Source organism: Chiloscyllium plagiosum, unplaced genomic scaffold (genome assembly GCF_037043375.1).
Source record: "Chiloscyllium plagiosum isolate Xiang-an unplaced genomic scaffold, Cpla_swu_hap1 HiC_scaffold_17, whole genome shotgun sequence".
NCBI classification, from domain to species: Eukaryota; Metazoa; Chordata; class Chondrichthyes; order Orectolobiformes; family Hemiscylliidae; genus Chiloscyllium; species Chiloscyllium plagiosum.
In genome coordinates this window covers 64,681,111-64,705,399 of record NW_028270155.1, presented here as the reverse complement: position 1 = coordinate 64,705,399, position 24,289 = coordinate 64,681,111, and the positions used below count along the sequence as shown (strand labels likewise).

The following is a 24,289-nucleotide window of genomic DNA, read 5'->3' as shown; positions in this document are numbered from 1 at the left end:
CTGGTGGAATCACAGGAGTAGATTTTGTTCCAATTATTTTCTATTGTAAATGTCAGATTTTGTTAGATAATGCTTCTGTCAAGTGCCATTGGATGTTAGACTATGTTAAAAATGATGTATTGCTGCTGAACTTTGTAAGGTTCAAAACCACATTTTTGACACAGAGCCCTGTTTGACTCATTTGTATTCACTCAGACACGGTAAAGAAGTGTTTGAAAAATTCATTAGTCTTACTCTGCAATTGCAACCAGCTGCAACCACAAAACAACCCAGTGAAATAGCTGAAACAAATTTTCCAAGTGTTTGTTTCAAAATGTTAGTTTGTCACCTCACTGTGCACGCGCACAGAAAAAACAAAATAGATTAACATTAGGAAAGAACCACCCACAAAATTGCTATTTTCAGTCAGAAATGCAGTCGGCTTTCTTTTGGGCAAGTCCAGGGAAATGTGATTCTTTTTTAAATCTTGTATTACTTTCAATATTAAGTGATCTGACCACCTCCCAACAGGTTGAAAACCTGAACAAAATATCTGGAGAATCAGTAGCTGCTGTTCCATTTTTGACCGATCAAACGTGGAAATATACTCTGACATGCTCATTCTTCTGATGCTTTTAATATTTGAGTAGTTTATTGATATGTCTGAACTGTAGCAATCTTCGTCAATCTGGAAGTGTGTGACCTAAATTAAGATGATAATAGCTAGATGTGGCAGAAAGGATATAGAGCTGAGCAAATTAACAATAGAATGCACAGAAGAAGGTTTAAACAAATCAGAAAGAAAAGCAAGTTTTGAGAATAACTGTAGGCAAAAATGTTAATTGCAAAATTAACCAAGTGACTTTAGGCATTCAAAGCAAGTGAAAATTCCAATTACAAAGCAAAGAGGCCTTGTACATTAGAACCTTGAAGTGAGAAAAACTTTGGTGTTGAAAATGGAAACTGTTAATTGTAGGTTGACACATTCAGTTAGAATATATTCCATTAATTTGAAGCTCTTAGTGTCTTAAATAATTTCAGAATGTTTGATAATTGTGATTGATTGATTATTGTTATTGAAATTTGTAAGTGTTTAAAAAATGGGGTTAAAACCAAAACCAAACTCACCAAAAGCCCATTTGCCAATTAAGCACCTTATCCTAACAGCCAGTCAGGAGCAATTGTTTCAATAAATTGGAACTTAAATATATGTTGTTAACACTGCATCTTAGACTCCATCTATATAAAAACATTTAATTTCCATGTGGTTATACTTTTATCTATTTTAAACTGTTAAAACCAAATATAAAATTAATATCTTCAAACTATGTATAAAATCATAGAATGATGTAGGTCAGGAGGAGTCCATTAAGTAGAATGGGCTCAGTTCATGAGAGGTGCAATCCTTGAAATGTTTGACATTCTTAGCTTGGAAAGCTAGCCAGTTTCCCTGGCTGCATGGTCAGAGCAAGGGGCCATAATCTCAAAATGAGGGATTTATTATCTCTGTGTAAGACCGCGAGAATTTTTATCATTCAACAGTGTCTTAAATATTCCTATTTTGTGTATATACGCGCACACAAAGTAATCCCCAAAGCTGCAGCATCAGAAAAAGTAACATAAATATAAATTCCAGCTTTTGGGAATCAAACCGCATTATATATAATCATTTATTTACTGGTGTTGATGCTTCATTAGTTTAAAGGTAGGGACAGGAGTCTTTAAACGTTTTCTAATCAGCCATTTCAGAGTTGTCATTATACATCTCTAGAGTTCGTGAGACTTGAACCCTAGGCGTTCTGGCTCAGAACTTCCACTACCACTATACTACACGAACCCATGTTGGTTCCTTTAGATTTTTCCTCTGCTAATTCTAGCAGAAATTTCACAGCCAGTTGACAAGATGGATGTGCAGCAAATGATCAAAGCTGGAAGAGTAACAAGTATACCACTCCATTTGAAGTGAAAATTGTGTTGATTTGGGGGGTTTGTGATTATAGTTACTCAATATAGGCTGTCACTGATTTGTAAGTAGATTTCTGTTTATTGAGTTTAAGAAACACTAGTTTAGATATGTTACCTTCTTTAGTTAGATAAGAAAAGTATGCAAACACGATAATTGGGGATTTGTTCACTAATACCAGAAGTCAAGCATGCTGTTGGTGCAGAATATTTCTGTTGTGTCAAAGTGGCGGGGGAAGCATCCTGCTCTTTAGCTGAGGTGTTAGAAAACTCTTTCCTTCGTCTTTGTCCTTTCTTTTTTGGACTGTCTTCCATCTGCCTGGTGAAGACAACCCCCCCTGGCCCTAGTCTATTCCCAGTCCCAATATGGATTGGACTTAGTCCTGGTGTAGTTACTCCACTACAGCATGTAATGTGGCTGCTGAACTCTCATGGCCTCTGTGGCTTGTTTAGAATGAATTTGACATCTTTAACTTTAGGCCCCAGTTTAGAATTTGCTTAACCCCTGCTGACTTCCTCTAGCACTTCCTCCTTTCCTGAATATTCCTCTTGTCTGCCTATATCTGCAAGTTAGTTTACCATTCTTTCTAAGAAGAGATGCTACTTATTTTCAAAATCAGCACATTAATAGTCGGGTGCATTGGCGTCAGCTAAATTTTTTTCCATTCTTTGGGCATTTTTTTGTATTCATATGTTAGAAATTTGGAAAGTGTGTAATGAGTGAAAAGTTAGCTATCTAGAATATGTTCAAATCTTACCTTGTTGGCAATGTTGCATGCAGTGTGTGATCAACCAATATCCTCCTGACTATTCTTCTTGGTGGTTTTACATGAGCTGCTCATCCCTTGTAAGTGTGCTTAAATAAATCCCTCACAGTAAAAGATTTGGAACAATTGGATGTTGAAAGGTGAAAAAAAAATTCACTGAAGGCAAAAATATGCAAATATCATCAGCAGTGTTAAATCATTGGATTAAAGGTGCATGAAATAAATTTGATCCCATTGTTGTCAAAAAAAAGGAAATATGGAATATTAAATGCCTTTGCTAGTACAAGGATATTGCTTGTGGAATGATACCAAGGTTATTGGTGCTAACAGCAATGACAAGAAAGATCACATGATACTACACAATCAGGCTATTGAGACAGATTGTTGAGTGATTCAAATGGTGTTCAGATTAGATTAGATTAGATTAGATTACAGTGTGGAAACAGGCCCTTCGGCCCAACAAGTCCACACCGACTCGCCGAAGCGAAACCCACCCATACCCCTACATTTACCCCTTACCTAACACTACGGGCAATTTAGTATGGCCAATTCACCTGACCCTGCACATCTTTGGACTGTGGGAGGAAACCGGAGCACCCGGAGGAAACCCACGCAGACACGGGGAGAACGTGCAAACTCCACACAGTCAGTCGCCTGAGGCGGGAATTGAACCCGGGTCTCTGGCGCTGTGAGGCAGCAGTGCTAACCACTGTGCCACCGTGCCATCCACGCTGTGCCACCGTGCCACCCACCGTTCAGATTGATCTTAATTGTTTTTAATCATAAGATGTGGGTGAAGCTTGTTGGGCCTAAATTTATTACCTATCCCCAGCTGCCCTTGAAAGTCATGGGGGTGGCACAGTGGCTCAGTGGTTCGCACTGCTGCCTCACAGCGCCTTACAGGACTTGATTCCAGCCTCAGGCAACTATCTGTGTGGAGTTTGCACAATCTCCTCGTGTTTGCGTGAGTTTCCTCTGGGTCCTTTGGTTTCCTCCCACAGTCCAAAGATGTGCAGGTCAGGTGAAATGGCCATGCCAAATTCCCCGTAGTGTTAGGTGCATCAGTCAGAGGGAAATGGGTCTGGGTGGGTTACTCTTCAGAGGGTCAGTGTGGTCACGTTGGGCCAAATGGCCTGTTTCCACACTGTAGGGTATCTAATTTAATATTTAAAAGAAAATGCTGCCTTGAACTGCTGTAGTCCGTTTAATGTAGGTAGACCCACAGTGCTATTAGGAAGGAAGTTGCAGGGCTTTGATGCAGTGACACAGAAGGAACGGCAGTGTATTTCCAATCATAGGAACAAATTACTACAGATGCCACAATCTGGACTGAAAACAAAACATACTGGACGTCACAGCGGGTCAGGAAGCATCCAGGAGAGAAAGCAAGCCAACGTTGAGTCCAGATGACTCTTCATTAGAGCTGACATGAAGTGTTGAGAGGGCAGAATTTATGCAATAGGAAGGGGATGGAGTACTGGAGGAGGAAGGATGTTGATAGTTCAGATTAAACAATTGGAATGTGAGAATGGCAGAGCAATGGTGTGTCAGACTGGAAAGAACAGACAGTCCCATGAGGAGGAGAGGAGAGAGGACATGGTGGCAGAGAATATAACAAGTAAAGCTAAACAAAAGGGAAGGAATGCGAGTGGGTTCACAGTTTGAAGGTGTTAACTCAGTATTAAGTCCAGAAGGTTGTGAAGTGCTAGACTTAATATTGGGCTCAACACATTCAAATTTTGGCAGTTAGACACACCATTGTTGTGCCATTCTCTCATTCTGGTCAACTGGCTCGAACGTAGAAGGCAGAGGGTGGCAGTGGGGGTGTTGCTTTTCAGACTGGAGGCCTGTGATCAGTGGTGTGCCACAAGGATTGGTACTAGATCCACGGCTTTTCGTCATTTATATAAATGATTTGGATGTGAACATAAGTATGGTTAGTAAGTTTGCAGATGACGCCAAAATTGGAAGTGTAGTAAGCAGCGAAGAAAGTTAACACAAAGTACAATGGGTCTGAGGTCAGATTGTCTAATGGGCCGAGAGTGGCAGATGGAGTTCAATTTCGATGAATGCAAAGTGCTGCATTTTGGAAAGGCAAATCAGGGCACTTGTTGAGGTCCTGGAGAGGGTTGCTGAACAAAGAGACATTGGAGTGCAAGTTCATATTTCCTTGAAAGTGGTGTCCCAGGTAGTCAGGATAGTGAAGAAGGTGTTTGGTGTGCTTGCCTTTATTGGTTAGTGCATTGAGTACAGGATTTGGGAGGTCTTGTAACTGTACAAGAGATTGGTTGGTTAGGCCACTTTTGGAATATTGTGCCCAATTCTGGTCTCCCTGCTAAAGGAAGGATGTTGTGAAACTTGAAAGGGTTCAGAAAAGATTTATAAGGATGTTGTCAGGGTTGAAGGATTTGATCCATAGGGAAAGGCTGAATAGTCTGGGGCTGTTTTCCCTGGAGCGTTGGAGGTTTATGAAATCATGAGGGGCCTGAATAGGGCAAATAGACAAAGTCTTTTCCCTGGGATGGAGAGATTCCAGAACTACAGGGCATGGTTTAAGGTGAGAGGGGAACAATTTAAAAGCCACCTAAGAGGCAACGTCTTCACACAGAGAGCGGTGCGTATATGGAATGAGTTGCCAGAGGGAGTGGTGGAGGCTGGTTCAATTACAGCATTTAAAAAGGCATGTGGACGGGTATATGAATAGGAAGGGTTTGGAGGGTAATGGGCCAAATGCTGGCAAATGGAACTAGATTAATTGAGGATATCGGCATGGACGAGTTGGATGGAAGGGTATCTTTGCATGCTGTACAGCTTTGCTTTCTTTCCATGGATGTTGCCTGACCTGCTATGACCTCCGGCATATTTTGTTTTCAGTATTTCCGATTCTGATTGGTGAGTCGCTTGGGGAATTTGCAGGGAGGTGGTGGTGTGCCCGTGTATGTGGTGCTCCTGTCCTTCCGGATGGTGTTTAATTCATTCATATGACATGAGCATTGCTGGCTGGACAGCATTCGTTACTCTTCCCTAGTTAGCTTTGAAGATGGTGGTGAGCAGTCTCCTTGAACCACTGCAGTCCAAATGTTATAGGTAGAGCAATAATGCTGTTGGGAAGGGAATTCCAGGAATGGCTATGTATTTTCCAAGTCAGGATGGTGAGTAACTTGGAGGGGAACCTGCAGGTGGTGGTCTTCCCATGTATTTGCTGCCCTTGTCCTTCTGGATGGAAGTGTTCGTGGATTTGGAAGCTGCCATCCAAGGATCTTCAGTGAATTTCTGCGGTGCATCTTGGATATCATACTATTGCTACTGTGGTGGTCGTAGAGGGAGTGGATGTTGTGCTAGTCAGGTGGGGTGCTTTAACCTGGATAGTGTCAAGCTGCTTGAATGTTGTTAGGGTTGCACCCATCTAGGCAATTGTGAAGTATTCCATCACGATGTTGCCTTGTGCCTTATAGGTAATGGACAAACTTTGCGTGATCAGGAGGTGAGTTAGTTGATGCAGTGTTCGTAGCCACTCTATTTATATGGTGAGTCCAGTTAAATACCTAGTCAATGGTTACCCCAAGGATGGTGATAACACCATTGAATGTCAAGGAGCAGTGGTTAGATCGTCTCTGATTGGAGATGGTCATTGCCTGATATTTGTGTGGCATGAATGTTACTTGCCACTTAGCAGCCCAAACCTGGACATTGTACTTACCTTCTTATGTTTGAACATGGACTGATTCAGTTTCGAAGAACAAATGACTGATGCTGAACATTGAGCAATCATCAGCAAGCATCCCCACTTCTGATCTTAAGATGGAGGGAGGTCATGGCTTTGGATTGTGCTGTCTAAGGAGCCTTGATGAATCTTGTGGTGCAGTGTGTCTTGTATCTAGTATGCCCTGCTATGCCGAGCATTAGTGATCGAGGGATTGAATATTTGTAGATCTGATGCCAGTCAAATGTGCTGCTTTGTCCTGGGTAATGTCAGGGTTCTTGCACATTTTTGGAATGACTCCAACCAGCAGGACATTTATCCCTGATTCATGTTGGCTCCAGTTTTGCTAACACATTGCAAATGGGGCCTTATTGTCAAGGGCAGGATGTCATACCTTGCCTCTCCTCTTGAATTCCAGCTCTTTTCTCCATTTGGGACAAGCCTGTAATAAGATCAGGAGCTGAGTGACCCCTGGTGATCCAAACTGAGCATCAATGAGCAGGTTATTGCTGAGCAGATACTGCCTGATAGCCCTGGTAATGAACCTTCCATCACTTTGCTGATTGAGAATACACTGGTACAGAAATTGTCTGGGTTGGCTTTATCCTTCTTATTGTGTATGGGACATATTTGGGCATTCTTCCACATTGGACAGATGGGGTGGTGGAGAGGGGTGGGGCGGGGGTGGTGGAGAGGGGTGGGGCGGGGGTGGTGGAGAGGGGTGGGGCGGGGGTGGTGGAGGGGGGTGGGCGCAGTATGTGATCATCAACAAGAGGCTTCCCTGGCCAGACTATACCTGATACCATGAGACCTAATGGGGTCTGGTGTCAGCATTGAAGGATTTCATTTTGAAGTGTTGTAGCTAATTCATGATTTATATTGTGGGATGAAATGTATATAGATTGTGATATTATACAATAAATCAATGTTTGACAATTAATATGAATTCTCTTATGGTGTTGGTTTCCTTTTATTCTAGTCCCACTGTTTTTATCTGGGCCCAAATCCAGCATCCATGTCAATCTCTTAAAATTTGACCCATATAAAAGTTGACCTTGTGACTTTGGGTTTAAAAAAAGGTCTCAAAAGTTTGATGTGTGTGTGTGTGTGTGTGTATAATTCTCTATCCTGGGAAGCAGTAGATATTCTGTTATCGAGACTCTGGTAGATTTTTAGGTAGTGAAAGGGGGTACAGAGGGAAAGTGGGATTGGGATAGATGATCAGCCATGAACATTGTGACACAGCCTCAAAAAGCTTCTCCTGCTCCTACCACCTTCCATTCTGCAAAAGAACTAAATGCATACAAATAAGTGTAGTTATTTTGTAAATTATATGTATTAGTGTCAGTTCTAATGTTTTATGAGAGCAGAATGCGTGCATTTGAGCTATAAATAAACTAATTGTAAGTACCGAGCACAGATACTGTATATAGATTTTACAGTGCATGTGCTGTTTCCAAAATATAACACTCCTATCATTATAAAACTCTGTTGTCTCGCTGTAGGAAAATGACACCAGTATAGTAAAAACAATGCAGTTTCTTTTATTTATCTGTTCATTGCTGCTCATAAAGACCTTGATCTATCTGTTAGTGAGTTCACCACATTTGTGTGTTCCACTCCATGCCTAGAGAACAGCTGTTCGGGTGCAGGCAGATGGAAAGCACAACAATCTGATTTGTTTAGCAAAGAGAGATGCTGCATGGTTTGTTAGTTTTTCAGTTAGAAGATCCTTGGGCCTGCTCCACTGTGCCAGTAAGTTCACAGCTAATCTCCTCCTTCAGCTAAACCTTCACAAAACCTCAATCATCACCTCTCCATCCTTGTACCATTTGTTTCTAGGTCTCTAAAGATTCGGTCAAACAGCAATTTGTCCATACTGACAGGGCATCTTGAACTGAACCAGTCCTATTTGCCTGTGTTTAATCTATATCCCTTGAACCCTTTCCCATACGTGTACGTTTCCAAATATCTTTTAAATGTTATAATTGTACCCACCTCTACTGTTTCCTCTGGCAGTTCATTCCTTTCATGCATCTCTCTCTGTGTGAAAAAGTTGCCCCTGGGTCCTTTTTAAATCTTTTCCCCCTCGCCTTAAACCTATGCCCTCCAGTTTTGGACTTCCTTACCCTGGGAGAAAATCCTTAGCTATTCACCGTAACTATGTCCCTCATGATTTTCTAAACCTCTGCCTCCGTTCCAGGGAAAAAGTCCTATCCAATCTGGCCTCTTATAACTCAAACCCTCCAACCCTGACAACATCCTTGTCTATTTTTTTCTGTATCCTTTCTAGTTTAACATCATCCTTTTCTATAGCAGGGTGACCAGAATTGTATGCACTATTCTAACAATGGCCTCATCAATGTCTTATTCAACCTCAGCATGACATCCCAACTCCTATGCTAAATGCTGTAACCAAGGCAATTGTGTCAAATACTACCTTCACAGCCCTGTCTACCTGCAACCCCACTTTCAAGAATCTGTGATCCTGCACCCCTAGATCTGTCTGTTTTACAACACTCCCCAGAGCCCTATCATTAACTCTGAGTCATGCCTTGGTTTGTCTTACCAAAATGCATCATTTCACATTTATCTAAATTAAACTTCATCTGCCACTTCTCACCCCATTAGCCCATCTTGTTCTCTTAGATAATCTTACCAACAGGATAGTCAAGCTGCCTGAAGATTGGTGTGGATATTATAGGGTGCAATTATAAATTGTACAAGTATAAAAGCTGTTCCTTCTCTCACCAACTCCTTACTTGGTTTTCATTTAGCAATCTCTGCGAAAGTGTACTGAACGATTTAACATCAACAGCCCTCTAGATCAAGAAGTTGAACACTTTGCAGGTCTGAGTGTGAGGAAAAAATTCTCATGATGCTGAATGGTTGAACCCAAGATCCTCCTCTTACTGCGATCTTACTATTTGTAAAATGGAACTTGGCTACATGCTAACGTATAGGAAGCTCTGGTATAAGAGGTTGTTTCCAATGGGTTTGTCTATAAGGATTTCTTCTCTGTGACTATCCTGAACTTTTTGTTTTGTCACCTGAATGCATTTGTTTTTAGCTTGAAGAACTTAACTGTATGTTTATCCCTTGTCCCCAGACTGCTTCTGGTTGCTTGATGCTCTCCTTCAATACACCTCGTATGGCGTGATGCCCCCAAGCCTGAGCCACTCTGAAAATAGGCAGCAACCTCCATCTGGAACCGAGCATCGACTACCAGAGCGGATGGAAGGTAAGGCTGTTTGTAAATTCATAACTCAAGTAAAACTTCTGGAGATGTTCTGTTGTAAAGTTTGTTCAATGTTCCAACGGTAAACATACACTAGTCCTTCTCTCTGATTGTCATCCTTATTCTGGGATTTGGCCACATTGTGATGAACCCTTTCAATTACTGATGTTAACAAATGAAAAATTGAAATATCACAGAAGTGAGACATTTTAAATAACTGCTGTATTCTCTACAATATTTATTAACATATCTTAAAATATTTTCAAAGTTTGAAATCTCATTTTGATTTCACTAATTTCCCCTTCTATGTGAACACTACGTAAATGCAACGTTTGTCAAATATTTAACCTTAGTTGGTGATTTGAATTTTTATTCCTAATGGCCAATAGAATTTATGTCACTGTCTTTTTGCAATTTGCACTTGATTTTGTCCTGCAGATGTGCTCTAGCCCCCTCTGCTGGTTCAGGCATAAACTGCTCTTTTGAAAACTGTAAAACTGAAAGCAAATAAAATTGACTTAGAGGTGCCGATATTGGACTGGGGTGGACAAAGTTAAAAATCGCCCAACATCTGGTTATAGTCCAACAGGTTTATTCCCAAGCACCAGCTTTCAGAGCATTGCTCCTTCATCAGGTGGTTCTGGAGGTTAAGATCATGCTCACAGAATTGATGGCCAAAGGAGTCCAGTGTCAGGAGAGTGGTGCTGGAAAAGCACAGCCGGTTAGACAGCATCTGAGGAGCAGGAGAATTGACGTTTCAGGCTTGATGAAGGGCTTATGCCTGAAACGTCAATTCTCCTGCTCCTCAGATGCTGTCTAACCGGCTGTGCTTTTCCAGCACCATACTCTCGACTCTGATCTCCAGCAACTGCAGTCCTCACTTTCTCCCAAAGGAGTCCAGTGTCATGGAGATGTGATACAGTAAACAATCTTAGATTAAAACTTTCACCTTTTATAATTTGATATGCTGGTTTCTGTTCTTTGATATGTAAATACCAGAACTACTTTTAAATATTTTAAACAGTCAGTGTGAAGTCTGTGTGTGTCCCAATGCTATGTCAAACTGACAAACCCTCTATAGGTTTACAGAGCTTCCCATGGATTCATGCAGTCCTTGAGCAAAGTAAAATGTAATTCTGCAAAAACAAATTCACCCCCATAAGCTTAGGTGTGCTCATGTGAGAGCAACAGATTTTGTCTGTGTGTGTGAGTGAGAGAGAGCTTGGTTAAGTGTGCGTGAGAGGATGCGTATGTCAGTGTGAGTGCAGAGGGTCTATGTGCATGCATATGAGAGAGAGCTTGTGTATGAGGGATGGTCTGCATGGGTGTAAGAGTATGTAGGGGTGTGTGTGTGAGTGTATTGTGCAGTGGGATCATCTGTAGTGTGACATGAACCCAAGGTCCCAGTTGCTATCAGCTTCTGCTCAGCCACTCTGCGTTGTTGCCTGTCCTGAAGTCTACCTTGGAGGAAGGTCACCCGAAGGTTGGAGGCCAAATGTATACACGCATAGACATTCATGCTACTTTCTGCCATTTAACTTGTATGTTAGTTTTTCTTTCCTGGAGAAGTTAATAGATACCAAATATTTTACCCTTTGTATTCTGAAGTCAAAGTTGACCACATTCAATTCTAATTTTGTTCTTATCCCAATTCTTAGGCAACCACTTGTATCGATTTTCCAAAGTTCTTGAACCACACCTCGCAGACCCCAAACCTCGTCCTCTTCCAGCATGTCCTCACCTATCTTGGGCCAAGCCGCAACCTCTGAATGAGACAGCACCAAGGTTAGTGTGTGACAATAGATAGCTTATTAGTGTCCATCTGTCTTTGCATAAATCATGATGTGGTTAACCAATAACCAAGCACTACCAATTTGTAAAAACAATAAAGATAACTACTTGCAGCCGTACCCTGTAGTTGTATGGTCCTTGTTTCGAAGAAAGTCTGATCAGTTTAATGTAGAAAGATGTAATATTGAAGTTTCCATGTGCAAGATACATTTGAAGTCAGAAAGTAGAAACAGAAGAGAAAATGGAATAAAATATGGGAGCAGGTGGACAATTGCTAAACTAGTGCTTTGCAGAGATTGTGAAAGTAACTTGACAAGAATTTTGCAGGTGTTTTCCCAGAAGAGGATCATCTTTTTTTAAAGCAAATTTTGCAAGTAGACAATGGAAATAAGGGATGAAGAACATCAAAAACTGTCAGGTGATGTGTAACTTAGAACTTGAGCATGTAGCAAATCTGTGAAGAGATTGAGACAAGATTCTTCTGTGGCAGGAGAGCATTTTGAAAAGGCAAATCAGGGCAGGACTTATACACTTAATGGGAGGGTCTTGGGGCGTGTTGCTGAACAAGGAACCTTGGAGTGCAGGTTCATAGTTCCTTGAAAGTGGAATCACAGAATTGTGAAGAAGGTGTTTAGTGTGTTTGCTTTTATTGATCAGTGCATTGAGTGCAGGTGTTGGGAGGTCATGTTGTGGCTGCACAGGATATTTGGTTAGGCCACTGTTGGAATATTGCGTGCAATTCTGGTCGCCTTGCTATTGGAGGGATGTTGTGAAATTTGAAAGTGTTCAGAAAAGATTAACAAGGATGTTGCCAGGTTTAAGCTATAGTGAAAGGCTGAATAGACCGGGGCTGTTTTTCCTGGAGCGTTGGAGGCTGAGGGGTGAACTTATAGAGGTTTGTAACATCACGAGTGGCATGGATAGGATAAATAGACAAAATCTTTTCCCTGGGGTGAGGGAGTTCGAAACTAGAGGGCAGAGGTTTAAGGTTAGAGGGAAAGATATAAAAGGAACCTAATGGGAAACTTTTTCACGCAGAGGGTGGTGCGTGTATGGAATGAGCTGCCAGAGGAAGTGGTGGAGGCTGGGACAATTACAACATTTAAAAGGCATTTGGATGGGTATTATAATAGGAAGGGTTTGGAGGGATATGAGCCACATGTTGGCAAATGGGAACTAGCTAGGTTTAGGATATCTGGTTGGCATGGATGAATTGGACTGAAGGGTCTGTTTCCATGCTGTGTATGTCTATGACTGTAAATGAATGACGTTTGTCAAGAGATAGTGCATGGTAATGTGTGAGTTTGTAGTGGGAAATACAGATACAGTGGTGGTCTGCATAGGTTAACCATTAGAAATGGCGAGGAGAATGAAAGCCCTCATTCCTGATGAAGGGCTCATACCCAAAATGTCGATTCTCCTGCTCTTTGGATGTTGCCTGACTTGCTGTGCTTTTCTAGAACCACACTCTCGAGTTAGAAGTGACTACATAAGTTTCCTTAATGAAATTGATGCTGCCTAATGTTCCCTTTGTATAAAGTCAGCAAGATATATCTGGTTTGAGGTACAGATGTGAAATCTTAGCAAAGTTGTGGAACTAGATTCCTAATGTATCTGTATTGTATTGCAAGTTGGTTGATCCAAATCTTGGATCTAAGTGGTCAGTTGACATGTTGCTGATGAAACATGTCGATTATTAGTCATTCATTTAGGGTTTGAAGGACATGAGGTAAACCACTAAGTTAACCAAGCCCTCTCTGAAGATGAGACTGTTTGTATGCAATTGGCTTTGGTGTACTGCCAACTTCAGCTAGCTTCCATTTAAAAATGCAGAGCTAATTTGAAAAATTGCATGCTTTTAAAATAACAATAATTTCATTGTAATCAACCTATGGCAATTGTAAATGCCTTCTAAAATTTGAAAATGTGATTGGGTCACCCTTGCATAGACTTAAACGGAGAAGGAGTGTTCAAAATTAATTTTGGACTTCATATAGAAATGTCCACAGAAGGATATGATGTTGAAAATACAACTTTTTAGTTGTAAGGTCTATTTATTAACTTAATTTCAGTTTTAAATTGAAAGTTTGTTTTCTAGTTTTGGGAGACATTTTCTGACAGTTGGTTATGTGGCTCTTTTTTTGTTTGCTCTACAAAGATTGATCTCCAATCTAAATTGCAAATTGTGAATTTTGCTTAAAATAACAGAACAAAGTATTATGAAGTAAACTTAGTTTCTGGAGTTAGTACTAGCCTGTACCACAGGTGAACAGCTTTTATTATTTATCCTCCTCAGTAACCTTTGGAAGCACCAGAAGTTGTTATCCATCGACCTAGACAAAGTGGTTCTGCCAAATTTCAAGCAAAACCGTCCCCAAGTGCGACCTTTATCACCAGGTGAAAGTGGGGCCTGGGATATTCCTGGAGGTGAGTACTGGAATTAACTCTTGAACTTTTGTTCATTGAAAGTGAACAGAAACAAGACACTGATGACTGTTCCAAACTGAGGCCATCAAAGACTAAATATTCCAACTGTTCATTTTACAAGAAGAATGGGTCAGTGTGCAAACGTAACACATTCTATTGTTAGCATTTGTGGGAAAGCTTCAGAAACATTACTGATCACTCACTGATGTGAAAAACTGGGTGCCATTTCATGCAATTGATAATATCTCTATTGCATATGGCAATAAGGTAATATAATGGAAGGTTTTTTTTTATTCCTGTTCTTTACTTGAGTCATTTTGGAGTTTTGTGGAATTGAAAGGGGTGAGAGAAGCAGAATAACTGAGATGTTGCTACATTATTAAAATGTCCTCTGATTTTGTTCCATTTGAATGAATGATGATTTATGAATGAATGATTTATTTTCTCTCAGCCTAAGACTTGGGAAGATAAGGATGAAATATTGAGATGGTTTTCTGATGCATTATGATTCGAGATTACTTTCTCAGCATGATGGATTCAGGGAGATGGCAGTATCCTAAATTAAAGCCCAGCAGGGCCATTTAGTGACCTCACTGGTATTTTCTCACAGGCAGAGTGACAATCTCTCATTTGAGTCAGCCTTCCAATAGCATTAGAGCCAGAGGTAGGCCGCAGGGGTCATGGAACATAGAATAGCACAAGAACAGACCCATCTGTCTGTACATGGACCGTATCCCTTTATTCTCTACCTATTCGTGTATCTGTCTAACTCATCTTTAAACTTTGTCGATGTATCTACTTGTACCGCCATCTCAGTCAGTGTGGTCCAGGCACCTACAGTCCTCTGTGTTATTAAAAAAAAAACTTCCTTTGCACTCCTTCAGACTTGCCCTCATAACTTAAATGTATGCCCCTGAGTATTTGACAAAGTTTATATTTTATGCCCTGACTGATGAAGGCAAGCATGCGTAGTCCTTTACTACCTTATCCACTTGTGTGACCATTTTCGCGGAGCTATGGGCTTGCATCCCAAGATCCCTCTGTATATCAGTGCTCATAAGTTGCCTGCCATTTACTGCATACATTGGTGTTCACATTGACGTCCCAGAATGCATCACCTCACACAGTCCAGATTAAACTTCATTTGCCATTTCTCCACCCATCTGATCTAAATCCCGCTGTATCCTTTGGGCAGCTTTTCTCATGATTATAACTCCTCCAATTTTTGTGTTGTTTGCAAGCTCACTAATCAGATAACCTATATTTTCATCCAAATCATTTATGTATATATTACAAACTAGAGGTCCCAGTGCTGATCCTTGCAGAACACAAACTTCCAATCAGAAAAACACCCCTCCAAACCTACCCTGGTCTTCTATGACCAAGCTAATTTTGTGTCCAACTTGCCAACTCACCATGGGTCCCATGTGACTACCCTCATCAATTATCATCATCACGTTCTCAAAAGGTCAGTCAGGTTTGTGAGACAAGATCTCTCTTGAATAAAGACATGCTGATAATCCTGAAAGTCCATTAATCTCCGAATGCAAGTAAATCCTATCTTGAAGAACCTTCACCAATAATTCCCCTACCATTGATGTAGGTTTACTAGCCCATAATATCTTGGATTATCCGTGTTGCGCTTCTGAAATGAAGGATCAACACTGGCATTCTCCAGTCATCCTGGACCAGGCCTATGGCTGAAAAGGATGCGAGGCTCTAGCAATCCCCTCCCTTTACCTCTTTCAGTGTCCTGGGATAGATCTCATCAGGCCCTAGGGCTTTTTCTACCTTAATCTTTTTGGGACACCCAACATCACCACCACCTTTAATATCAACATGCCCCTCCCTAGTCTGACTGTGTATGTCCTTCTCCTTGGTGAATGTCAATGTGAAATATTCATTAAGGACCTCTGGGTCCATTTGTAAATTTCTTCCTTTGTTCTTGAGTGGACCTAATCTTTCTCTAGCCACTCGCTTGGTCCTAATTTATGTATAAAATATCTTAGGATTCTTCTTAATCCAACTGGCCATGACTCCTCATCGTCCTCTTAATTTCTTATTTATGTTCTTTTCTGCTTCCTTTATACTCCTCAAGGGATTTGTTTGATTTCTAGGATCACCACTTTGTAGATCACTCTTCCTGAGAAAGTGCCTGTTCTGCTTATTCTGTACCTCTAGATTTATTGCCTTTGTGCAAGGCAATGCATCCATCTTGCTGCTGGTCTGACATAGAGGCAGTTCTGCTTGCTGACCTTATTAAATACTTCCAGAGGTGGCTTCTTCATCGGGCAGCTCTGGGGAAAATCGCAATCAACATCTTGTCATGGCCACTTCCAGGTTCCTGTCCTGGATTTCATGCTGGAGTCAGGATCACACACCAAATGGGGAAATAAAATTCAATCCCATACTAACTGTCTGAGGTAGTTTACTGAATATTCAATATTCATAGGCTAGCAGTTACTTAGATCATAGGGTGTTGAATTGAGACTGTATTAATTTTTATCGTCTGGGGAACAAGAATTATTGAAGCTAGCACAACTTTTATTGTATGCTCTTTATTTCTGGAAACAACCAAGCTACTGAAATGTTGAACTAAATATACTTATTGGATCAGTTGTGTGTAATTTCATTGCATATGTGTTGCTGTCCTGGGTATTTCAGTTTGAATTTTGAGTAGTATGATTACACTTTTTTCAACACTAATGCAATGCTATTTTTAATTTTTAGAATGTTTTTGAGCGAAGCGAAGCTACATTATTAAATGTCTCCTTTATCCTTTAAAGAAAGATGCTTCAGCATCAGTGTCTATGCTTTCTTGGCTCTTCTGTGATACTTGCAGAAAATAACTCCTTGTTTTATTTGCCTACATCTCAATAATAGATGCCTAATCCATATGTGTTGTCATCTTTCTATACTAACTCAATAATGGGAGTTGAGTACTTTAATTGTAATTTGTCTACTTTTTAGGTATAATGCCTGGTCGATATAACCAAGATGTTGGACAGACAATTCCAGTTTTTGCTTTCCTTGGTGCGATGGTGGTGCTGGCATTCTTTGTGGTACAGATAAAGTCTAAGAGCAAGCCAAAGAGACGGAAGCCACGGGTCAAACGTCCTCTACTGCTTCAGCAGGTGCACCCTCCAAAGACGCCCTCTGTGTGATTGGGGCAGTGGATGACAGCAAATCAAGGCACATCAACTACAGACAGTGAATAGTGCAGTTGGCTGCTTCAAATGGATTTGTAAAAGTACCAACTAAAGACACAAGTGAATTCACTGATATTTCTGACACAATTAAAGACAATGTGGTTTTATGGAGTTGAGACTTTTTTAACAGCAACCCTAACTACCAAAGAAGTGTTCGGTTGCTTTGTATTTATGATTTCCTGGGAACAAAATGGTTCTAAACAAATCAGCCAGTACAAATATTGGGACATCTTGCTCCAGTTTTTGGTTTTATTTTGTTGTCATCATGCAGAACACTTGTTACAAGGGCATTTATAGGTGAGAAATGTATTTTGTAACATGAATCTGCACCCTCATCATACTTAAATAAGAAGGAATTACTGATTCAGATAACGTGGACAATGGCACCTAGCAAGAATAATTGGTAATAACCATACCAAGACGCTCTGTGCTTGAATTGACTTATTTTTATAAAATGGAAACTGCTGCAATTCACTGTAAATATTTATGATGGCAGTTTGCAACCTATTTTCACCATTATCGGTGGAATAAATTTACAGCTCTGCAAGTACAAACTGTGTGGAAAGTTAATTCGATTTTTGGTCATATTAATTGCATAGTGGAAATTGGATCAAGTTTGTTGTACCTTAACACCGGTAAGTCTGTTTGTGTGATAGTCAGAAGTTCAGAAAAACCTTCTTAAAAGGTAGGTTCAGCAGGTAAGCATTTAGTTCATTTTCTGATGGGAGCTGAAATATAATCTCCTGTTCACGACAACCTGCCATTAAAACGCACACTCGGCAGTTAGTTAACACGAGTCAAAATCCCAACTTCTCAGCCTTCCTTTATGACTGTTAGCTCCACATCATCTCGCAGTGAAAGTCAGAGAAGGAATTTGGAAACTTGAGAAGTTACAAAGAAAGTAGGGGCAGGAGTCGGCCATTTGGCCCGTATGGCTGTTCCACCTTTCTCTTCAATTGCACAATATAAATCTGGTGGAAACATTAATTTTAATACGGCTACAGGACACAAAGAAATGACGGAAAAGGAAAGCACAGATGGCAAAGGTAATCATATGGTATCCCATCAACACCCCTCTCAATCTCAAGCCACCTGCAGCACCACAGCCCTCTGAGATATCTGCTATCCTATAACCTTCTAGGAGAAAGTGAGGACTGCAGATGCTGGAGATCAGAGCTGAAAATGTGTTGCTGGAGAATCGACGTTTCGGGCATGAGCCCTTCCCTCATGCCCGAAACATCGATTCTCCTGCTCCTTGGATGCTGCCTGACCTGCTGCGCTTTTCCAGCAACACATTTTCAGCTCAGTATCGTATAACTTTGGCTACTTGTGTATTACCATTTTAATTGCTTCACCATTTGTTTGCATTTGTCAATTACTTCGGCCATCAGCTCTGGAATTCCACTTCCAAAAACCCCTTTGCCTGTCTAGTTGTCTATCTTCTTTAGAGATCCTGCCTAAAACCTAATTTTTTGATCATCAGACCTATGTCTCCTTATTGGACCTTAAGGTGTTTAATTATGTTAAAGCTGCTGTACAATTAGAGCTTTTTAGTACTGAAGCGTGTCTGCCAGCAGAAAGTTCCTTTACTTTGTCCTCTTTACAGGTTCTGTAGTTTTGACCACAAATTGAGTAACGAATGAATTTATGGTCTTTCAATCCAATCCCTTTAATGCTCATGTTGCTCACGGCTAGCCTTTGAGTCAGCTGTTGTACTGGTATTGTAGTACTTGCTGTCATCCAGGAGAGTCCACTTTGAGTGTCATTTGGTATTCAGTGACAGAAATCAACACTACCATAACTGAATATAATTAACAAAAATATGAAATTTGTTTCTACTTTGTAAAAATCTGCTAGATTGTGGTTCCTTTATAGGTGGAGTAATGTTTAATTTCTGGAAAGATGGTAATAAAAATTAAAGTTCAGATTTTTATGTTCTAAATATTCATTGTTTCTGTATCAATAACAAGCAGCTAAACCTAGACCAAGACCAAATATACCGGCCCCCATCAATTACTTTAGATGGAAATCTTGTCTTGAGGAAAGAAAACAATGTTTTGTGATTAGGTTGAAAACAGTTTTTTTTGTCAGCCATTTTCCCTGTCCCACTATGGATGAATGTAGATTTGACCAAACAGGGGCCAGATCAAACAGTTGACAGCATTGTTACAATCATAAATATGGATTTATTTGATTTTAATTACATCTTGCATGTGATCTTTAACATTAGGGAGCTGTTGTAATGATGTTGTTGTACTTGTAGTTGGTAGTACATGGACTAAATTGTACTTTTAAAGAAGAGTAGATGTGTTTTATCAGCTGTGCAGTTCAGCAATCCTCAAATAGTCAAGGCAGAAAAAAAAAGTCTTAAGCTGCTTAAGGTCAGTAACAGAAACTTTCCAGAAACAAAAGGCTGTGGAAGAAGAGTTGTAAGAACCTATGTTAAGAAATAAGTGAGCTATGTTAAATTTCTTTTCAGGTTCTTGGGAAGAGACATTCGAGACATGAAGACATGGAGTGAATACAGAAGTTTGTCAAGAAGAAACTAATTGTACCTGTACCAACTGAACAAGGAGTATTTAAGTGGAAACAAAGTGACCCTTTGCTGAAGATTGAGTATATCTTAAGCTTGTTGTTTGGGCAAAAGGGTTAATTCTCTATTTCTAAACATATTTTTCCGTTAAAAGTACATTGACAGTCTTGTATGGTTATGTTCAGTGACAGTAAGCGAATTGCAACATTAAAAAAATTTATGGAATCTGATCTGTTCAGTGTAATCATCAACCGGGATCATAACATAAAATGATTGTTGCCGTGGTTGTGGGTATGCTCACCGATCTGGGAAGTTGATTTTCAGACGTGTCGCCCCCTGTCTAGGTGACAGCTTCAGTGCTTTGGAACCTCCTGTGAAGCGCTGCTATACTGTCTCTTCCAGAATTTATTTGGTTCAGTTTCTGCTGCTTCCGGTTGCCAGTTCCCATAATTTGTTGTAGGGGGCCGGTATATTTGGTCTTGGTCTAGGTTTAGCTGATCGTTGATGGAGTCAGTGGACGAGTGCTATGCTTGGAGAAGTTCTCTGGCTGTCCTCTGTTTAGCTTGTCCTATGATCGTTGTGTTGTCCTAGTCAAATGTGTGATCCTTGTCATCTATGTAAGGCTATAAGGGACAGCTGGTGTTGATGGATGCGGATCGCTGGTTGTCTGCCTATTTGCCCTATATAGTGTTTCATGCACTCTTTGCATGGAATCTTGTAAATTACATTAGTCTTGCACATGGTGAATATAGAGTCATTTGCCCTGCTGAGTTGCTGTCGGAGCATGGCCGTCCGTTGGGCTGTCATGAATCCCAATGGTCGGAGAAATCTGGTTGTTAGTTCCGAGACACATTTTTTATATAAGGTAGAGTAGCTATTGTGTTGGGTCATTGCATGTCCTCGTTTCATTACACAAAAAAACCTCTCTGAACTAACAACCAGACTTCTCTGACCTCTCTGATTCATGACAGCCCATAAATTGACAGCAACACTCAGATGAACACTCACCAGAACAAAAGACTCTGTACCCATCATGTGCAAGACTAACGTGGTGTACAATATTCCATGCAAGACTGCACGTAACACTATATAGGACAAACAGGCAGACAAACAGCGATCCACATCCACAAACACCAACTAGCCATTAAATGCCACGACCAGCTATCCCTAGTAACCATACACACAGACAACAGGGACCACACATTTGACTGGAGCAACACGACGATCGTAGGACAAGCTAAACAGAGGACAGCCAGAGAATTTCTATAAGTAGGCATTCATCCACTGACTCCATCAACAAATAAACAGACCGAGACCCTTTATAGCAGCCATGACAATGAACAACTAGATCATCCACAATCAGTATCCTGTTCCTGCCTCATCCCCATAACCCTTGATTCCACTACCTCTAAGAGCTCTATCCATCTCTTTCTTGAAAGTGTCCAGAGATCTTGCCTGCACCGCCTTCTGGAGCAGAGCATTTCATATATCCACCACTCTCTGGGTGAAGAAGTTTCTCCTCAACTCTGTTCCAAATGGCCTACCCCTTATTTTTAAACTGTGTCCTCTGGTTCTGGACTCACCCATCAGCAGAATCATGTTTCCTGCCTCCAGAGTGTCCAATCCTTTAATAACCTTTTATGTCTCGATCAGATCCCCTCTTATCCTTCTAAACTCAAGTGTATAAAAGCCTGATCTCTCCGATCTTTCAACATATGATAGTCCCACCATTCCGGGAATTGACTTTGTGAACCTAAGCTGCACTCCCTCAATAGCCAGAACGTCCTTCCTCAAATTTGGAGACTGAAACTGCACACACTACTCCAGGTGCAGTCTCACCAGGGCCTTGTAACACACGTTTATCCACATTAAACTGCATCTGCCATGCATCCGTCTACTCACCTAGCCTGTCCAAGTCACCCTGTGTTCTCATAACACCCTCCTCACATTTCACCTGCCACCCAGCTTTGTGTCATCAGCAAATTTGCTAATGTTACTTTTAATACCTTCATCTATATCATTAATGTATATTGTAAACAGCTGCGGTCCCAGCACCAAAGGCTGTGGTACCCCACTGGTCATCGCCTGCCATTCTGAAAGAGTCCCGTTTCTGACTACTCTTTGCTTCCTGTCAGCCAGCCAATTTTCAATCCAACTCAGCGTTTTGCCCCCAATACCATGTGCCTACTTTTGCTCAATAATCTCCTATGTGGGACTTTATCAAAGGCTTTCTGAAAGTCCAGATGCACTACATCCACTGGCTCGCCTTTGTCCATCTTCATAGTTACATCCTCAAAAAATTTCAGAAGATTAGTCAAGCACAATTTCCCCTTTGTAAATTCATGCTGACCCTGACCTATCCTGTTACTGATTTCCAAATGAGTTGTAATTTCATCTTTTATAATTGACTCCAGCATCTTTCCCACCACTGATGTCAGGCTAACCTATCTATAATTCCCTGTTTTCTCTCTTCCTTCCTTTTCTTGAAAGGTGGGACAACATTAGCCACCCTTCAATCCATAGGATCTGATCCTGAATCTATAGAACATTGGAAAATGATTACCAATGCGTTCAGGATTTCTAAAGCCAACTCCTTAAGTACCCTGGGATGCAAACCATGAAGTCCCAGGGACTTATAAGCCTTCAGACCTAACAGTCTATCCAACACCATTTCCTGCCTAATATAAATTCCCTTCATCCATTACCTCTTGGTCCTTCAGCTACTACTACATCTGGGAGATTGGATCTGTTTTCACTGGGCAAGACACAAGCAAAGTACCTATTCAACTCTTCTGCTATTTCCTTGTTCCCCATAATAAATTCACCTGTTCCTGTCTTCAAGGGCCCAATTTTAGTCTTAACCATTTTTTTCTTTTCACATACCAAAAAAAGCTTTTACTATCATCCTTTTATATTTTTGGCCAGTTTGCCTTCATACCTCATTTTTTCTTTACGTATTGCCTTTTTAGTTACCCTCTGTTGCTCTTTAAAAGTTTCCCAGTCCTCTGGCTTTCCACTCATCTTTGCTATGTTATACTTCTCTTTTATCTTTATACAGTCCTTAACTTGCCTCGTCAGTCACAGCCGCTCCTGCCTCCCCTTAGGATCTATCTTCCTCTTGATCCTGCACCTTCTGCATTACATCCAGAAATACCTGCCATTGTTGTTCCACTGCCATCCCTGCTAGGGTATTGAACCATTGAACTTTGGCCAGCTTTTCCCTCATAACTCCATAGTTCCCTTTGTTCAACTGCAATACTGACACTTCCGATTCTCCCTTCTCCCTCTCAAAATGCAGATTAAAACTTACCATACTATGGTCACTATCTCCTAATGGCTCCCTTACTTTGAGGTCCCTGATCAAATCCGGTTTGTTGCATAACACCAGATCCCTGTTCTAAGAAGCCATTTCCGAAGTACTCCACAAACTCCCTTTCTTGTGGTCCAGTACCATCGTGATTCTCCCAGTCTACCTGCCTGTTGAAATCCACATAACAATTGTAGCAAAACCTTTGCGACAGGCCAATTTCAACTCCTTATTCAACTTACATCCTACATCCAGGCTACTGTTTGGACTACTATATTCGTAAATGTGGCTGGAACTGAAAACATGATATACCTCAAATTTGATTATTATTAACATGTTTCCTCCACTAACTTGATTGAGTTTTTAGAAAAGATAACAAAGAAGATTGATGGAGGCAGAGCTGTGGACGTTGTTTATATGAACTTCAGCAAAGCATTCAACAACATTCCGCATGGTAGACTGGTTAGTAAGGTTACATCACATGGGATCTAGTGGAAGCTAGCCAATTGGATACAAAATTGACTTGGAGTTAGGAGATAGAGGAAAGTGGTAAAAAGTTGCTTTTTGGACTGGAGGCCTGTGACCAGTGGTATGCCAAAAGGGGTTGATGCTGGAGCCACTGCTTTTTGTCATTTATATAAATGATTTGGTTTTAAAAAGGGGGCATAGTTAGTAAATTGGCAGATTATGCCAAAATTATGCAAGGTGTAGTGGACAGTGTGGAAGATTGTCACAGAGTACAACAGCACCCTGATCAGATGGGCCAATGGACTGCGGAGTGGCAGATGGAGTTTAATTTAGATAAATGCGAGGTAGGGAACACCAGGCCAATCCGTATACAGTAATAGTAGGACCCTGGAGCATGTTGCTGAACAATGTGACTTAGGGGACGGGGCATAGTTCCCTGGAAGTGGAGGCGCATGTAGACAGTGGTGAAGAAGGCACAGTTGCCTTCTATTGTCAGACATTGCGTACAGGAGATGAACGCCATGTTGTGGCTGTACAGGACATTGGTGAGGCCACTTTTAGAATGCTGTGTACTATTCTGGTTGTTCTGCTAAAGGAAGGATATTGTTAAACATGAGAGGATGCAGAAAAGATTTACAAGGATGTTGTTGAGACTGGAGGGTTTGAGTTATCAGGAGGTTGGTACAATTACAACATTTTTAAAAGGCATCTGGATGGGTATATGAATAGGAAGGGTTTGGAGGGATATGAGCCAAATGCTGGTAAATGGGACTAGATTAATTTAGGATATCTGGTTGGCATGAACAAGTTGGATTGAAGGGTCTGTTTTTGTGCGGTATGACTCTATGAAAGGATTTACAAACAGGAAAAGTTATAAAAGAAAGAACCATCTTCCAGCTGCTCTC

At 40.9% G+C, this 24,289-nt stretch overlaps 1 protein-coding gene across 2 annotated transcripts in view; it reads left to right on the top strand.

The window, feature by feature from the left end:
- mbtps1 (membrane-bound transcription factor peptidase, site 1) overlaps nucleotides 1-19,834 on the top strand; it is a 142,895-nt gene extending 123,061 nt beyond the window's left edge. For both annotated transcript variants that reach the window (XM_043707204.2, XM_043707203.2), the window contains exons 20-23: nucleotides 9,521-9,652; nucleotides 11,308-11,434; nucleotides 13,737-13,867; nucleotides 16,838-19,834. In XM_043707204.2, coding sequence (XP_043563139.1) covers nucleotides 9,521-9,652; nucleotides 11,308-11,434; nucleotides 13,737-13,867; nucleotides 16,838-17,031 — 584 coding nt within the window. In that variant the 3' untranslated portion in view covers nucleotides 17,032-19,834. The remainder of the gene's footprint in view (nucleotides 1-9,520; nucleotides 9,653-11,307; nucleotides 11,435-13,736; nucleotides 13,868-16,837) is intronic.
- Nucleotides 19,835-24,289: the final 4,455 nt, after the last annotated feature.